This window comes from Calidris pugnax, unplaced genomic scaffold, assembly GCF_001431845.1.
Source record: "Calidris pugnax isolate Ruff unplaced genomic scaffold, ASM143184v1 scaffold276, whole genome shotgun sequence".
In the NCBI taxonomy this organism is placed as follows: Eukaryota; Metazoa; Chordata; class Aves; order Charadriiformes; family Scolopacidae; genus Calidris; species Calidris pugnax.
In genome coordinates, this window is record NW_015091112.1 from 2,402,474 (window position 1) to 2,421,531 (window position 19,058).

General features: G+C 46.2%; 1 protein-coding gene across 2 annotated transcripts in view; it reads right to left on the minus strand.

Annotated features, from left to right (window-relative positions):
- Nucleotides 1-18,873, minus strand: part of EVA1A (eva-1 homolog A (C. elegans)) — a 223,705-nt gene extending 204,832 nt beyond the window's left edge. For both annotated transcript variants that reach the window (XM_014958183.1, XM_014958182.1), the window contains exon 1: nucleotides 18,617-18,873. In XM_014958183.1, coding sequence (XP_014813669.1) covers nucleotides 18,617-18,716 — 100 coding nt within the window. In that variant the 5' untranslated portion in view covers nucleotides 18,717-18,873. The remainder of the gene's footprint in view (nucleotides 1-18,616) is intronic.
- Nucleotides 18,874-19,058: the final 185 nt, after the last annotated feature.

Below are 19,058 nucleotides of genomic sequence, written 5' to 3' on the forward strand. Positions count from 1 at the left end.
CTCAGGTATGTTTAACCTGAGCTACTCTCAGGCTGTATACAGATGGTTAGCACTGCAGCGGTCAGACCTATGTTATTGTACACTCACTGAAGATCCAGCCCATTGAGCTTTTATAACAGCAAACACACTGAACTACTACAAAAAAGTTCCTCCTTTCCCTTCTGCCAGGAGATACAGAGCGCAGACTGGCTGCGTCCCAGTTACAAGCTCCATTTTTCAATAAGGCTTCTTATCATAAATACACTTTTCATTATTTCACAGCCAGATGAAGTCTGGCTACTATTCTGGACACTGCTTTAAAGACTAAGAGCTTTTATCAGACTGTTCCAAGCTCGGGCACTCATCAGCAGAGCTGCCGCAATGGCCCAGAGCCCAAGACAAGCCCTTGCCTGCACTGGATGCTCGCTAAAAGAAAATAGCACCGGGATGCTGCCAGGTAAGGTGGCCAGAGCGTGCAACTCATTTCCTCATGGATTTCCTCAGCTCTTGTTTTAGGCAATACAGCCAAGCTCGGCAAAGCCTGCTCATTGTTTCCTGGAAAAATGTTGGTGTGGGTGGGTGAGAGAGGTAAGGAATGAGTGCTTGTGTTGAGAAGGAGGAGGAGGACTATAACCAACTTCTTCACACCTACCTCTGGAGTATCTCCTGGGCCACAACCCTGAAGGGATGTGCCTCTGTGTGTGCTGATGCATCGACATGTGCTGCTGCCGAGTGCCCTAAAAATGAATGGCTATGAGAGGAGACGGCGGGTTCTCTGTGAAAGCAAAACCTGGCAAGAGTTTCTCAGGTTGGGCCAAGCCAAAATAGAGGTGTTCCTATCTCAGAGGTCACTCTTGAAGGCTGCAATTTAATTTTTTCTCTACTTTTTTTAGCCCCCAACCCCCAATTTCTTGCCTACTTCAGTGGGGATGAAAGGGCTGATCCCAGAAAATGAAGAGTTGAGCCCAAACTAAGTGTTAGCTGAAAGAACCTACAATCTCATCCCAAAAACCAAGTATCAGGATTTCTGAATCCTAAGTCTTACATATCTGTGGATAAGTGGACACCACAAACACAACCTTGCCTATAGTGCAAAGATATTTAAATTATCAGCCTCTTCAAAAGGAATGAGATGTCAGAATTCTTTCTTCTTGCTGAGCCACTGATCATACAAATACACCAATATACTGCCAGTGCCTCATTACCTTTTATTGGAGGCCTGTCTCTTACGCCTAAAAAGGCCCAAAAAAAACCCCCAGCAAACCTGGATGAATCCCACAGGCCTCCACTCAACTGAGACATCCCATAAACAGGTTTTTAGCTCTGAGAAATCACGTGCCACCTCTTGCTTTTGTTCTTCAAAGCTACTATTGGCTCTCCTGCCTTCCAAATTAGTGGATCCCCTATGCCAGGCCATCTGGCACATCAAAATTTATCTTCAGATTTCATTATCCAACCCACTGACCCCAATGTTTCCTCCCATTGACTAATGAGATTAGCCCATCACCTCCTAATTGCATCATTTATACCTAGTCTGTTTTACAACGCCCAAGAAAACAAATCCCCAGGTTGTTTCAGAGTGAATGAATGTCATTCTTCTCTTAGAACAAGCACAGCATTTATAAGAATAGGAGATGGCACGTACATCAAAACAATAAATGAGTGCCCTTAGGCTGGAGAGTGAAAAATAGAAAATACAAACACAAATGCACCAATGTCAAACTACTGAGGTCAGCCTCCTCATTCTTTGGGCTTGTTTAGCTCCATCAGAGCAATGCAAGGAATATTACCCAGCACTCTGCAAGGTAAGGGAGCAACTGCAAGGCTAGCAATCCACGACATGGACATCACTTGTAAGGATGCTAAGAGAGGATATTATTCCAGTTCCATACCTCACCACCCTCACAGGAACTGAGTTGTACGTATAGTGTTGGGTTTGACCCATGATAACGTAAATAGGACACTGCAAATAGTGTCTTAAAGAGAGAGAAGGAAGGAGTTCCAGAATCACCTTATATCCATTTCATATCAGCAAAGTGCCAAGAACTAAAAAAAAAGCACAGGAGATGGGCTGGAAATCAGGATGTCAACTTTACCATTCTCCACTTTTGTGATTTTGAGCAGGATTTGTCTAGTCTAAGCTAGCTGTCTGAACCTACTTGGGGTCAACGGAAAGGAACCAGCAATCACAGGATGCCACTGATTTCTAGATGTAGATGTAATGAAAATCAGATGATGGACCTAACAGTCCAAAGGGACAGCTTAGGTGAAACAGAGGTATCTTTGGTCCAGTTAAGGAAAACAAAGAGTATTGCTGATGGCACAAGCTATGCCTCAGTTTCTCCATGAGAAAAATAATGCTATTGGTATTTATCCTCTGTCGTAAATGTCTGTACAGCCATGAATGATCAATGCTATATAACTGTGAATTACTCTTGATAGATTTATTGAGTGTGCTTGAACATGCTACTTGGAGACTTGCTGGAAATTCAGAAGTAGAGGTAGGAAACCTTACAGCTTTCAAGTAAAGCTAGAAAATTCAGAGTTGTTGCAAACAAAAAGCACCTGGCCTACATTGCCAGCAAACCAAGCCTCCAAGGTGTTTACCTGTAGCCTTATCCAGAGCATTCCTAAAAGCCTCATTAAAAACACCAATAAGGATTTATCACTGAAGCACTAGCACAAACAAGCCATCAGAGTGAGAATAAAACAGCCTTCAGCAGAGCACTCAAAGCACACCAAGCTTTGCTCATGCCTGGGCATCAGGAGGGGTGGATGCTCCCCTCACGTGGCCAGGCAAGACTCAGGTGGAGAACAGCCTCGGAGAGTAAATTTCCACCTCTGCCCACCAATTTCCTGCATGCTCAATCTCTGTCTAAATACACCATCAGATGGAGATTTCCCTAGCTCTCCCCACCACGTTTTTGTGATAAGCATGCATTCCACATGCCTAATCTTTAAGAAAACGTCTTACCCTCACTGCACATCCCACAGGGGCTGGAGCACAGCTGAGCTCTGTTATCACATGAGCCAGACACCATTTGCATGACACCTTCTCTGCAATGCAAATCAGGCTCATTGTCACCAATGGAAAAAGCCCTAAATGAAAAGTTATTGCCCCTTGATAGCCACTCCTTCCAGAGCAGAAAAGGATGTTGACCTCACTCCTGCCCCAACACCACCAGGCCAAGTGTTCAGGAATAGCCTGATCTCCCTCCACATCCATCTGTGCTGCCATTAAGCCAATGACACACAGCCAGGATGGAGGTAGCTCCGATCTCCTCCAGAAAACTATGCTAGAAAATGGGCCAGAAAGGGCCTGAAACAGGAATCAAGCATCTAACCGGCTTCCCTCTCTACCCAGTGCTTTGTAGCTTGGGCTGCTTTGGCCAGCAGACACAGAAATGCAGCTCTGTACTAATCCCCCAACGCTGACAAGGCTGAGAGGGGCTTTAAAAGGCAATTCTGCATCAAACAGACATAGGTACTAGGGTGATATCTCACTCAGGGTACTAACAGCATCCTACAGACCTCACTAACTCCACAGCAGAAAAGTAGTTTTCAACCAGAAGACTTTTGCACAAAGGGACGGGTTTAAAGATAATTCTGAAATCTCTTATGATCAAGGTGGGTTTAGCACTTTGTAAGACACCGTGTAAAGTCTGGACCAAGCAAATTTTGATTGCTAGCAGCTTGCTGAAACAGTATCTTGCCAAAAGCTGGCCAACTTCACAGATGTGGGTAAACCCTCTGTATGCTTCTTTTGAACTTACACAGATGCTTTGGACTGCTGAAGTGCACATAAAGGCATCCTTTCCAGGAGTAACTTCATCTAACGAGTCACAGACAGGATCAAGTGAAAACACTCATTTGAAAGCAGCAGCAAGATAGGGCTATCTGTCTAACCATCTGCTTGGAGTTATCTATCTACTTTAGGAGACCTTTCTGTATCAGAAAGTCTTCAGAGAGGCAGAACTATGAATGGGACAGTACACATACTCCGCAACTTCCCAGCCCCAAAATGATAAAGAAGTCACCACAATCCAGATAACTATGGGGTCTAGGCTCCAAAGAAATCCAGCAAGGAATCAAGCTACAATAAAAGACACAAGGAAACACTCAGGACACTTGTAATCAAAAGGGACAGGCAGGGAAACAGAGGCTGAGTCCCACAGACCCAGGCCCTTGCCATGAGCTTTGGGGCTGTGTAGGCCGGGACACACAGGAGGTCTGTGACAATCTCCTTGATCACAGGCTCCCCTCACACTGGAGCCAGGCCTGGGGCTGCAGCCTTGGACTTCAGGAGACCCCAGGGTTGTGCCTCTAATTGGCTTGACAATATTTTATTTCAATGAATGAGATTTCTTTCCCACGTGCCTCATTCTCCCCCATGCGCATCAAGGATGGCAGCCACTGAAAAATCACTGCGAAAAATTCAGGGGGAGCATTAGTTATTATTTTTGACAGCACTTAAACAACATACCAAAAGGGTTTCTTTGTTGCTGTCTATTTTTTCCCTCCCTGAGAAATGGAGAACAATGTCCCATCCAATGCCTGGCTGATAGACTGACAGACGCTGGCTCTGTCACGGCACTGCAGAAGTCGTGCTTTTGGGAGACTATTGTTTTTATTTCAGAAGGAAAAAAGGAAATGAGCAATCCCAGAAGGAAAGGGTCTGAATGCTTGCTCAGGCTGCGCCCTGAAGAAAAGAGATTGCTGTTGTCAACGGGTGTTTCATTGTTCTGATCTTTCTGAGAAACCTTAAAAAATATCCAGAAATGTAACCAGAACAGAAAATAGATCTGTTTCCTCAGCTGCCTATTTGCAGCCTGGCTGGTGAGAGAGAATCTATAGCTGAGCAGTGTTAATTACCCTGGTTAGCACTTGTTCTTGCTAATTACGTTTATTTAGAAAAAACACTTCATATCCATCAGGAGTGGGCATAAAGGGAAGGCAACTCTCCCTCATGTGAATAGCCCCAGTGCTTTAAATTGAATTACTTACCAAGTCAGGGCTCCTCACCACTTAAGCATTAGCCTCCAGGCTAATCAATAGCAACAAATTACTACAATAACTGCCTTGGCTCCTTCTTTCATTGGTGCCACTTTTAAACACTGTCCACAGTCTACCCTCCCTGCCAGGGTATGGCTTCAAGCATAAACTTCCAGCCAGGAGTCAAGCTCCGGACAATACTTCCAAGATCACTCTGAGCAGTAAGACATAGGAGAGATGCAAGGGCACAAGGATTTCCTTAAGGATCACATAATGGCTCTTATCCCCAGGAAGCAGTGGGATTTGCCCCTCATAGCATCCTTGGCATGTCTCCATCTCATGGCAGCAGCTGGAATCAGCCAGGGCTGGACCTCTAATCTCCCAGAGCTGAGGCACCTCAGAAAGAGGAAAAGTTGCAGATAATACAGATAGATAGATAGAGCGGATCCCAAAAGCAGAATATGAGGAGGTAAAGGAAAGAAAGCAAACAACAGACACCAGCAGCAGGTACAACACCAACACTGAGCCAGGGCCAACACAGGCAGGCACATAAGCATCTCCAGAAGCAGCACCTCCCCAGCTCAGCACTGCTCCTGAGCCACGTTTCCCCAGAGCCCACTGCAGGCAGAGTCCCACTGCTCTCTTGCTGGTACCAGTGTGCACAGGGACAGCTAAAGCCTCTCAGTCCCAACTGCTTGATGAAGCAGCTTGGGCAATCCATGCGCAACCCGTCAAGAGCCAACAACTATTGCCAAGAAGGACAGACAGAATCTGCACAGGTCACAGGTGAAAAGGTTTATCTTTCTTTTCCTTCAAAAAGAGCTCCCTGTGTCCTGACATTGGAGATGTTGGTTTGAATAGGTCCAGAGAATAAAGCTGAGAGGCAGAAGAGGATCATCTTCTGTCTCACTGGTCAAACCAGTGAAGAATGGCCTTTAATCTCCAATACTCTGCAACAGTCACCTTAATGAGTCTTGTACTCCAATGATTTAGATCAAGGGAAACGTTTAAAAATCACTTTATCGTTCATATTGTGGTATCACAGTGGCCAATCGACTTCCTTTTCACCCCCCAGCAGGCTTTTCTTGAGCAGAAACAAATCACCAGCAGCTCCACCCCACAGATGTAAAAGCGATGGGAAAATGCAGAGGAGGCTGGAGGGAACAAAAGGCACTTCAGGCCTGCTGGGGTCAGAACGCTTATCTGTACGGTAGGTTGGACTCTTCACTAATCCAGCTCTGTTTCTAATGAGATTGGTTCCCATTACAGCAAAAGGAGGTCCACGGCTTAATTTGCAAAGGGGACCATTGTCACGCAGCTTGGGGAAGCAAAATAATCTTATCAGTTTGAACTTGAACCCTGCCCTCCAATTATACAGACAATGTTCAAGAGAAGAGAGATAAAGAAAAAAGTGAATTTCATTTATCCAGCAAGAAAAATGGGTTGCCTAACACCAAGCATTCAGCTTCCTGCAGCTGCTGATAGACCTTTACACTCCAGCCACTGGCTATACCGTTGCCAAAATTGTACTAACCACTATCTGGGCACGCTAACTCTGAACCAAATCCAAACCAAATGGCACCAACTGCATTTACAGTGCAACTTATTGGTATAGCAGAGCTTCTGCTCTTGCAGTATAGCCAGAGTGAAAGCCTGGGGCTGTCAGCTAAAGACAAGCAAAGCCAAAGGGTAGGAAGAATCCTAAAATGTGTTTCACCCCTCCTTGCTGAACCTCTGTCTCTGCCTCCCTATTCAATCTATCAGCTCCTCTTGGCTGCTCCAGAAGAGAGACTATCCTCTTCTGGGAGTCCTGTGTCCCACACAACGCAGCTAAAACAAAGAACATTTTGGCAAGCAACAGCCAGGCGTCATCTATTCTTTTTTCTATACAATTCATTCCATCAAAGTTGTTTAGCTGAACAAAAACCAGTGCTATCCTTTATTGTGAGGCTAACAATAAAGTAACATGTGAGCACAGCGTGGGTCACAGATGTGTGCGCTCCATCATCAACTGTGGAGCCACTTCCCTGCTCGACTCACTTTTATAAAGCTTTAAGCCCTTTGAGCTGGAATTCAGCTTGAGCACATAAACCAGGAAGCAAACGGTGTTAACACAACAGAAGCGGCCCCTGCACAAAAGATACACGAAGAGATGGACGTGCTTTGGAAACAGTCAGATCAACAACCTCCGTTTCCAAGGGGTTACCCACGCGATAAAAATCTAGAGAGAAATTTAACTGGACAAATCCCAGGGGCTCTATTTTTAGTGATATCACTTGCATCGGTGGATCTTTATTTGTGCCTTTGCATAGACACAATAGAAAATAGAATTATTTTATTTTCTCTCCTATGAAGGGACAGAAACAAACAAACAAACAAAAATTTGGAGGGGGAATGTCTTCAAAACTCATTTTTAAAGATCTCTTGGAATACGTTCCAAGGACTGATCCCAAATTTGTAACCCAATTTTAAGCACTCTTATCTCATCCCACATAAAGCAACCCTCAAAGCATGTCTGCTCTAAGAAGAAAAAAACAAAAAAAAACTATACAAAACCAGACTCTTCTTACAACTGCACTTTATGGGCTCAGATCATATCTGCCAACTGAAAGCTTGCTGCGATATCCACCTCTGGCTCCTATTACATATAAAATACAGGTGTAACGTTGCCCTTTCCTGAGCGTACTGGGTCTGGCTGGAGTTAATTTTATTCGTAGCAGCTTGTATAGTGCTGTGCTTTGGATCTGTGAGCAAAACAGTCCTGATGTCATAGTCCTGTTTTAGCTATTTCTGAATAGTGTTTGCACAGTGTCAACGCTTTCTCTGCTTCTCACTCTGCCCCACCAACAGTGGGGTACATTGGAGGGGTGGACATGAGGTTGGGAGAGGACACAACCAGGCAGATAACACCAAAGAGATATTCTATGCCATAATGTCATGTTCAGCAGTAAAACGGAGAGGGCTGAGATTTAGGTACATCAGCCATCTTTCACTTGGGAACTGACTGGGCATGCGTCTGCCTGTGGGAGGCGGTGACTGATTGCCTTTGCATCACTTACTTTGTTTACTTTCTTTTTTCTTCCACTTGTCACTTATGAAACTATTTTTACCTTGACCCATGAATTTTCTTGCTTTTACCACTTGCTCTTCCCCTCTCCTACCAAGGATGAAAAGGGGAAGGGAGCAAGCAGCTATGGGGTGCTTCCCTGCCTATGGGGGTTAACCCACACCACTTAGTAACATGCACCTGACTTTGCAACTGTAATGCTCATTTATAGCCCGTGCAGGCCATTTGCATATATGCATTACAGTATTGGAGAAGGAATTGTGTATCAAGTACCACGTATTTCTTCCTGCCTATCACAGCTTGAGAAGATGGGTAAGGGGCTGCTCCTGGAGAAAACAGTAGATATTGAAAAATCTCTGAAATATTGAGCAGTTAGAGCTCCTGATGCTAATCTCACTGCCTTGGATCCTCATCTGTGCAGAGCAAGTAACACTTAAGACTCTCCTTCCAGAAAGGAAAGTATATCCCTGTTCTTAGGATGATCGCAACAAGCAGAATAGGGTTTAAATAACACACGGTAAATAAAGCCCTATGGCCCTAATGGACCAGAAAGATAAAGAAAGCAAATGTGAGGCAGCTCTCCTGTGCACTGGTCAATACAGCAGTCCCAAGGAGATGGAGAAAAGGTAGCATGTTCTCATTGAAGGGTAACTCATAATGTAAAAAACCAAAAGAGTTGGATTCAAGTAGTTAAAGCCACCTTAATTTTAACATTTCTTAACTTGCCAATGTCTGATTTGCAACCTCAGGGCTGTTCTTTGAATGTTCTGCACAAAAGCTAAACTTTTTCAAAATCAAAGTGCAGAATTTTGTCTCATTGCATCCTATGGGCATCGGCAGGGCCACAGCAGCGCTGCACGGACAGGTCCCACGCAGACCACAGAGCTAAGAGATTTCCCACAGACCGAGGCCCAAAATTGAACATAATTCAGCTACAGCAGCTCAAGTTACCACCTATCAGTCTAACTGCACTGTCTGCACTCTTGGCCCAACACAGCTTTAAGGGGAAACGTGTGAGCCAAGAGCCTTTGCAAAATACAACAAAGATGGGAAATGAATGCCAGGGATAGCACCTGTCAGAAAACAACCTGAATGTCAATGCAGAGGAGCAAGGAAGAAAGGATCACAGCTGAGCCCACAGGTCCTAGGCACAAGATGCAGGTCACCTCAGCCCAGAGAGTGATGCAAAAATCACAGAGGAAAAATCAGGCGAAAATCCCCCCGCTGCCATGTTTGTTTTTATATTTATGTGTTGCAGTAAAAGCCCATTTTAAACCCTTGAGGCTAATACAACACATGCTGATAATATCAGAGCAGCAAAACCACAGGCATCTGATAGCAGACTAAAATAAAACACCATCATCACATAGGGGGTCTCAGGGTAGGTGGTCTGAATGGTCCTTTTTCGACAAGCAGCACCAGCAGGTGCCTAGTCTATTGAGGATTTAGTATAACTTACCTGAAGACAGCCCTCTCTCACACCCTGCTGATTCTGGTGCTTTATGGGCTGCTGGAGGAGTGACAAGTGTCTCTGCTGGCAACTAGTGTGTTGATATCAGGTCAAAAGATGACACACAAAAGTATATAGTGAAGTTCTTTGATTGCAGGTGGCTGATAAAACTTACTGTACACCTCTAGGCCTTCTTTTCTTAATGTAACACTAAAAATAGGAATCTTTTTTTTGCATCTTTGTTGTTAAGGTTGTGAGATACTTTGCCAGCAGGTGGATGTGACCTCCTCTGCCCACCACAGCTAAAGTGCTTGGACAACATCTACTGCAAATTCTTCAGCAGTATGCTATGTCCATCTGTGAATTCAAACCCACTTCTGAAGCCTGACCACTCGGAGAGCTTGCCCAAACTGCAGGTCCCACACATGCTGTTCTGTCTTCCTGCAAGGATCCAGATGGATCCAAGAGTGATTATTGTACAGCAAGCCTTAACATCCAAAAGAACCCCATCAACACTGATACCACAGCATCTACCAACGTGGCTGAAGAGCACATGGTATACTTGAAGAGACTCAGCCAAAATTCATTTTACTATGCAATTCAGAACTGCCAAACCATCATTGTCTCTCTGACATGAAAAGACACGCACTGGGTTCCAGGCAGCCAAGCATTAAGCATCCCCGAAAGAGCAGACATACATACTTTAATTACTGTGAGTGAGCTCACATCCTCAGTGAGTGAGCTGAGCCAGACATACTTGGGTCGGCCCAAACCCAAGCTGAGAGAGACACAACTCACCACCTTTCCTCAGGCAAAAAGGAGCAGCTAGGTAAATAAATAAATAATAATAATAACAACAACAACAATAATAACAACAATAGGTAACCCAGGCAATTCTCTTAAACACGTTCGCAATTATTACTTCTATATCAGATTTAATCAGCCAGAAGAGTTGGGATTAACTTTTGCACGTCCTGCAAAGCTCTTGGCAAGTCAGCAAAGTTGCCCCCCAGCTGAGCAGGATTTGGCCCTTGCCTGTCTCTTAGGAGGAGCACAAAAATTCCAGACAACAGCAGTAACCGGATCAGTGAGGCACAGCACTGGCAAGGACATTAGGAACCTCGTAGTATTGCACCAAACCAACCTGACCAAAAATCCTCTCAACTACTTCAAGCAGCACATTGGGTCTGTTCCTGCAGGCAACCACATACCTTTCAAGGGACAAAAACAGACTAGATCTGTGAAGGTCTTGGGTATCTGGAGAAAGAGGAATGATGAGAGCACAAAAAAACCCAGGGGTAATTGCTTCAAATGGTCCCCCACAGGGGCTGGGATTGCTGTCTTGGAACAGAAAGCAGAAAGTTCAACCTCCACATGCACAAACATGCCAAGCACAAGCAGCCAATCTCAAATAAGACACATAAACAGTCTTGGTGTTGGCCACCTAAATCACTGCACACCCACCCAAACACAGCATAGTCCAATTATCAGTTCTGAACACTGAGCACTTGGGGAGATCAGGCCATGTTTAAATTAGCATCAACAAAAGGATCAGCAAAAGTGCCAAGTGTAAATACATAGTTTTTCTCCTGCTGCAGAGACTAAGCTTATTCTCTGTGTGTATGTGTGTGTGTGTGTGTATCCCCGGTTTATATTATCTTGGTTGAGAAAGGATTTTATAAAATTTTGGAATTTTAACGTATTTTAATTGACCAAACTATTTGTGTTACATCAAATCTGCTTTCACAGAGTCTTAAATCAGGGAACAATTTTTACCTGAGGACATACACAGTTGCTTTCTTTAATTCTGCAGCATTTGTATCTCCAACAACACATGAGGAAGAATGCTGCAAGGACACGTTCCTCAAACAGACTGTGCATCTAGTGGGTACTGATAACCTGGGATACTTTGAAGTGATTCAAATTACGAGTGTGGATTTGTTTGTTTGTTTTAATAATAATAATAATAATTAAATAAAGTGTTCCTGGCACTGACAAAAGTTTGCGTCAGTGGATCAGCTTCTGGGCAGCTGCAATTAGTAGATACTATATAAATACTGCCAATCATCACACAGACATCGGGATCCCTGGGGTCTCTTGGCTCCTGCTGACAGCTCCGATGGCTAAAACACTGGATTTCCACGTGGCATGAGCCAGATGCATAAATATGGCTCTTGAGCTTGAAGGTTGCACATGGACCTCTTAGGAGACATCCTGGCACTCACAGCAGCCCCATCCCTCCCTCCCCAATGGTGCCTCCTTTCCCTGGCACCACAAATCCAGACCTGCAGCTGGTTTTTCACAGCAGTAACAGCAGCGCTGGTGGTCACAGCCCAGGACCACAAACACAGGGAACTGGAAACACGTGTTTCTCTTCCTGAAGCTCAGCTCGGTCCCCTCAGCTGTCAGTAAAAGTAAACTCTGAACATTTTAAAGAGTCAACAAGCGCTGAGTCCTCCCTCACAGCAGTATCATCACAACTGTTGGGAAATCCTCAGTGTTTTCTGGAGCAGGCCTCCAGGACAGGAGTGCACAGATGTTGTATCTTTGCTTATCGTGGTATCTTGACGACCACAAAGCTGCATCCCCGCTGACAAACCAGAACAACTCTCTAAGGCACCAAAATAGCTCCAGCTTCTATGCTGCTTCTCCTCCTCCTCCCTCTCCCAATGGCAGCAGAACTGGCACTTGATACTCCCCCATTGATTTCCTCCTCCAACACCCCTCAGCTCTCTGAAGTCTTTAAACTGCTTCCCGCTGACAGACAGACATGACACAAAACTAAATTCAGCTTCCCTCTGTGAGAACTGCTCAGCCACAGCTGCCAGTCCCAGCCATCTCCTTCAGCTCCCCAGATCCATCTCCTACAGCTCAACATGCAACCACATCTCCAGAACATTACCAGAAGAGGCCAAAGCTGGTCTTTGATGAGGTTATGGACTTTGTCATCTCTGCAAAGCAGAATTTCTCTCCCCCAGCACAGACCTCCCTCAGTAAGCCAAACTGCAGCCTACATGGCTGTGATGGATGGGTTGGCACACAGGACCTCCAGCTGAGGAGGAAAACACCGCCTGCGGCAAGGACCTCTTCGAGCAGCGGCCTGAGGTCCATCCAACCTCATCACTCAGAGCCCTTCACCAAGAAGGTATGGAGGTGTCTTGGCTTCAGCTAAGTCTTTAAATGAAGTCTAAAGCATGTTTGTTTGCCCCTGGGGTCAAAAGCACAAATGATGTTATTGAGTTACACCGCCAGGTTGGAAAAGAAATTTTATCTGCCATTCTCTTGAAAATCCCCCTTTCGCAGCCTGAAGCTTTCAGCACATGGAAATCCTGGACCCCCCTTGATACCATTGACCCATCCAGGGCTCCAAAACCAGTATCAAAGTCTGACTGAAGCCATTCAGAAGCTGTTAGCATGTAGATTTTGGTGATAATTTGGTCAATGGACTTGTCAAACAAATTGCCTTTATTATGGACTGATTAAATGCAATCAGGGAGAAGTGCCTTTCTCCTCCCAACTCCAACCCTCATCACCTCAAACAAACACACTGAGCCAATTAGCAGGGAGGTGGCAAAAGCAGCTTTCACTTGAAAACTACCATTCTTGGGGTGGGGGGGAAAAAACCAACCACAACAACAACAACAAAAAAACCCCCAAAAATCTTTGTGCTTTCAAAGCCAGGAAGAGCCTCCAGGGAGAGGTCCCGAAAGCTACCCAGGGCTCACCTGCAGGGTGTGGATGGGAGTTATCAGGATTCATCTGGCTCGATGCCGGAGCAGCTCCCTTAAGCAATGTGCTGCTCACATCCAGCTCGTGCCAAATATAATGCAAAGAACATAAATATTAAAGCAGGCCCAGGGGGAGTAGCACTACTGGGACTGTTATTCCTACAGCTTTATGTCCTGCAGCTGGGTTCTCCTGTGTCGGAAAAAGCAGGAGCTCCCATCAAAGCTATTTCCATGCCTAGAAACTGAAGTTTTTGGCTTAGGTCCCTGCAGTGGATTCTCTGATGTCTGCAAATGGTTGAGCACACAGCACAGCCTTCTCTGCACTGCGGCAGTAGTGAAGGGATCTGTCTCCTTCACATCTGTCTCCAACATGAAACTTGTAGCAATTGCATAGATCTGAGGCCGCTGCCTTTCTGTCCAATGTACCTGAAATTAGCTAATGAACGGGAAAGTTACTGAGGAGAACTGGGGCACGGCATCATAATTACATAAGCCTAATCCCCTGCAGGTATGCAGCTGGAAATTAAATGGTCACCTTGGCTGGTAGTGGGCAGAGCAGAATTCAACATGTGTTTGCACGAATTGGCTTCAGAGTCAGGAATCCCACGGCTGGAGAAACACAGCGTGCAGGATATGAGCAATAGCTGTTGACTAAGCTTTCCATGCCTGCATTTTAAGTTAGCAGCAAAGACTCATTTTTGGCCCCATTTTCATCAACCTAGTCCCTCTAAGGAGCAAGCTGTGTGCGCTGCAGAAGAATCACTGCCTCCCAGGGCCTACACAGAGGAGCTACAGCATAGCTTCCCCTGGCAGTGCAAGCTGTCACTTTGTGTTGGACTCCCACCACAAATAGAAAAGGGCTAAAACAAAGGTGAAGTTTTATCACCCAGGAGGAATTTTGGGGAGTTCATTGCCAGGACTGAGATTAGGATTAAGAGTTTACAGTTAAAGCACGGAGATTCAAAAGACCAGCCTCTTACCCACACCTCATCACAGTCTTCAGGCGTCACCTTGAACAGAAGGGGTATGTGGCACATCATGACACTAGGTCCTGAGCCTTCAAACAGTCCTGAGCACAAGAACTGATCACAGAATGAGATTAGATCAAGAGCCCATACTACAAGCAGCCACAGAGAAAAAGTCCAGGCCTTCTTAAGAAGTGGTTGCAAAGTGCCTGATAACTCCACTCTCTCCCCAAGGACCCGCTTCCTACCCCCACACCCTCCTGCAAACACCAATGTTTAAAGAACTATTAAAGAAAACAACTTCAAAACTCTTCACATAGTTCAAATACTTCACTTAAAAGGAATTTTAATTCTTACATCTCAGATTGCACCAGTCCCCAGCAGGACACGCACTCATCATGTTCACGTTGTGGCATTTGAGCTGTTCACACAGGAGGGATGGAGCCACAGCGAGAGACCACGCGCTCAGAGGCCTGGGAGCCGAGATGATGGAGATCCCCACCAGCTCTACCTGTGCTTTCCATGAGTGACCCAGTTCACCATACCTCTGCTTACTCTCTCAGGGTGCCTCTTCATGACATATGTCAAAAAGCAAACTTCCTGCAGCCAACAGGGCTGGATCTATGCATTCTGTCTCGCCCATCACGAAAAGGCCAGGACCTACCACTAACAGCAGAACCTGCCTGGTGGCGCCGAGTCAAACCAAGCTGAGAAGCTGGAGAAGTTTTGTTGCTCAACAAGGTCTCCAGGATTCAGATGACACTCTTCAAAGAGCATCAGCTGCTCCCTCTGGACACTACTGCTGTTTGCAGCCTGGAAAAACCCTTCCATCCCAGCGAGCTGTGTCATCTCCCTTCAGCAGCCAAACTGCTGCAGAAACCTCTTATGGGATCACAGCAAGCCTTGCATTCCTCAGCAGCAATAATCAATACAAATCCATTCATCTCCTCGGGGTGGAGACAATTCATGTTTTGTATGCACCGCCTCTAGCTGGGATGGCATATGGTAAGGTTCTAAGGCTTCCCCACAGACATTCACCTGCTCAATTCCAGCCATGCCAAAGAAGAATCCAGAACACCTCGAAGTATGGAAAAAAAGTATATAAGTGGCCAGAAAACATTATAGACAAATTATATTTTTTTTTATAATTATAATTTTGGGGGCCTTGGACACGGTCCCCGACAACATCCTGCTTGCCAAATTGGAGGGGTACAGATTTGATGGGTGGACTGTTCAGTGGATAAGGAACTGGCTGGATGGTCGCATCCAGAGGGTAGTACTCAATGGCTCAAAGTCCAGCTGGAGAGCAGTGACAAGTGGTGTCCCTCAAGGGTCTGTGCTGGGACCGATACTGTTTAACATTTTTATCAATGATATAGACAGAGGGATTAAAGGCACCATCAGCAAGTTTGCAGATGACACCAAGCTGTGTGGTGTTGTCGATACACCAGATGGATGGAATGTCATCCAGAAGGACCTGGACAGGCTCGAGAGGTGAGCCCAGGTGAACCTCATGAGGTTCAACAAGAGCAAGTGCAAGGTTCTGCACCCAGGCTGGAACAATCCTCGCCATCAGTACAGACGAGGGGGTGAGGCATTAGAAAGCATCCCTGAGGAAAGGGACTTGAGGGTGCTGGTGGATGAGAAGCTGGACATGAGCAGGCAGTGTGCACTTGCAGCCCAGAAGGCCAGTCACATCCTGGGCTGCATCAAAAGATGCGTTGCCAGCAGGTCCAGAGAGGTGATTCTTCCGCTTTACTCTGCTCTGGTGAGACCTCACCTGGAGTATTGTGTGCAGGTCTGGAGCCCTCAGTATAGGAAAGACGTGGACCTGACGGAGCAGGTCCAGAGGAGGGCCACAAGGATGATCAGGGGGTTGGAGCACCTCTGCTACAAGGACAGGCTGAGGGAGTTGGGGTTGTTCAGCCTGGAGAAGAGGAGGCTCCGGGGAGACCTAATAGCAGCCTTCCAGTACCTGAAGGGGCTACAGGAAGGCTGGGGAGAGCCTGTTTACAAAGGCCTATAGTGATAGGCCTTTAAGGCAATGGCTTTAAGCTGGAGAGGAGCAGATTTAGATTGGAGATTAGGAGAAAGTTCTTCACTGTGAGGGTGGTGGAGCACTGGAACAGGTTGCTCAGGGAGGTGGTTGAGGCCCCATCCCTGGAGATATTCAAGGTGAAGCGCGATATGGCCCTGGGCAACCTGGTGTAGTTGGGGGTGTCCCTGCTGACTGTGGGGAGGTCGGACTAGATGACCTTTGGAGGTGCCTTCTGGCCTGGACAATTCTATGATTCTATATTAAAAGGCTACCCCTCCTTCCATTCCCCATGCCAGCTGACAATTCATATATAGGAGTAACAGTAATAAACAAGGTGTTCCATCAGGTAGGAAGAGTGGTCTGGGCCACTACTTCACAGAGGCACACAGTGTGTGCCTTCAAGCATTGGAGGGAGACAAATGGGGTCTTTGCAAAATATATGGGGTAAGCACAAGGTGTGATCTGGAAAATGCTAATACCTTTTCCTGCCCCTTTTCAACTTGTGGCTACCCAGCTCCTGAACTTACAAAATCATATTCAAGCTGCAACACACTGGGTACAGCCCTTTCCTGCAGCAAACCATGCTTCCTGTCCCACGAGGTACAGTCAGTCCAACATGACCAGGGACACTTGCCAAGCCCGCTATCAGAAAACAGAGCTTGGATCTGGTGGAAGATTTTAACAGTCATGGAAACACACAGGAGGTTACGCTGTTGGGATTATAGACCCTGCTTCAGAGCACAGCCTTGCCACACACATACACAGGGCTTTCAGCCACCCTTCTTCTCCCAACGTGTGACAGTACAGCTGGATGTTGCAGAAACCGAGATTTTGTTATCAGCAACCTTCTTATCCATGTTTTTTAAAAGGTCAGATTCTGCCCACGCTGCCAGCATCACCAAAGGCTATTGTATTTGCTTCCATGGCTCTGGCTATGTTGCACACACACAGCGTGAAGTACCTTGCTCTCTGACATTTTTGCACTTTTTAATGCTTAGCAATTTGGCCTGGCTGAGACAAACTTTATCCATATTTTAAAAGGACCAATACTTTTCCCATTGCAGCTTTAGCTCCTGTCATGACCAGTCCATGCACCCCTCCTGCATTAACTTCCTTGCAAGGAGGGGCACAGAGAAAGCTCAATGCCAAGAAAGAGAGAGAAAAACCCACTAGAAACAGGGAAATGCCTCAGTCCTTTCCATTCAGAGGCAGATCTGCCTTGAATGGCAGCCCCCAGGACTGTCCTGCCTCCAAAGGAGACTGAATCACAAGCGAGTCAGCCCCCTTCAATTCACATTAAGACTTGGAGCTACTGTGTATATTCTCGCCCCCCCTCCACCACAAGCTCCTCCTTTCTAACACAAATCTCTCCCAGCACACAGACACCCGCGCTGCCAGGCAGCGAGCAGCAGCGTTGCGATGCGTTGAAACCCAAGTCTGGCGAGATTCAGCTCTTGTAAATGACATTTTTTCATCAGCAAACTATAATTGGCAGCTCTTATCTGCTACAAGAGTTTTGCGACACGCAGCTAAAGAATACGCCAGGCGTGTTCTTCACACTAAGACCCAAAATTAGGACCGATACTCTAAAAGCAAAGTGACCCCCACTAGGCATTCCCGAGCAAACTAATCAACCCTGCTCAACTGTAAAATGAGATCTGTTATATTGTCTCTGATCCACATGCCCATCCATAAAGAACCCGAGCAGAAAGGTAACTTTAAAGTGACTGATGCAGCTGTACATAGTTATAAAACTTACTTGGGACCCCATACCTTCAAAGTGCTGTGTATTTACCTGTTGTGCACAACTCAAAACAAGTGCTAGGAAGGTTTTTCGAGTGAGAAATTATTTACAAATGAGACATTTCTTCTCCTGCTTAAGTAAACTTAAGTTCTGAATGTAATTAATTCTGTGCATGTAACACCTCCTTTATCTCAGCTCAGGAGGCTTTTGCAACAATCAGGAGCTGTATGTTAAAAGGAGAGAAATCTGGCCCATCACAAAATAATTGGATCTTGCTATGTTAGCTTTAATTTATGTCCTGGACCTTTTCAGTCTCCTAACCCAGCTCTTTTCACTCCTCAGAGAAACACAGCACAAAACCTGCCACAAACTCCCCCGAGTTAACACTCTTCCTTTCCTTGTTCCCAAAGTTACTCAGACTAACTCTGCTGAAACAGTTTCCCTAAGCGTTATTGAGAGAGGCTTTTAACAAACTCAAAATCCTCTGACGGAAGATGCTTTGCATCGGCTTATTTTAAAAAGATTAAAATTACTCCCCCCATAACCATCCCAGATCTGCTCACATCCACTTTTCCCTGAGCTGTTCCTGAGCACTCTAATAAGAGCTTCTCTCCATAAGCAGCACAGGAAAGGATCGGCGCTTCTCCCCTTACCTGAGAAGTCCGCAGAAGTCTTAGCAAAGTTGCTGAAAGCTGTCAAGCACAGGAGCCTTAGGAAGAAGGTGGAGGCGGGAGGCACATCTGGGCAGCACATCCTTAAGTATCCTCAGGGCTTCTTTTCTTCCAGGGAAAAGGAAAGCGCTTGCTGCCCGGATACTCCGGTGCTCCTCATCGCCCGGAGAGCAGCCTTAGTCCCCTGGCTGGGGAGGATGAGGAGGAGCGGCGGGGAAGGGGAAGCAGTGAGCGCACACACACACATCCCGGGGAGTGAATGAATCCCGGCGGAGCGGGGCCGGCGAATGAGACGGACCTACCTGAGCCTTGGCGGAGGTCCCAGGGTCCTAAAAGCCACCGCTTCGCCCCAAAACGGTGCGGGTTATCCCTCTGCAGCTGCTCTGCAAGCGGGCAGGGGGGAGAGGGGTAGGGGGGGTGGGGT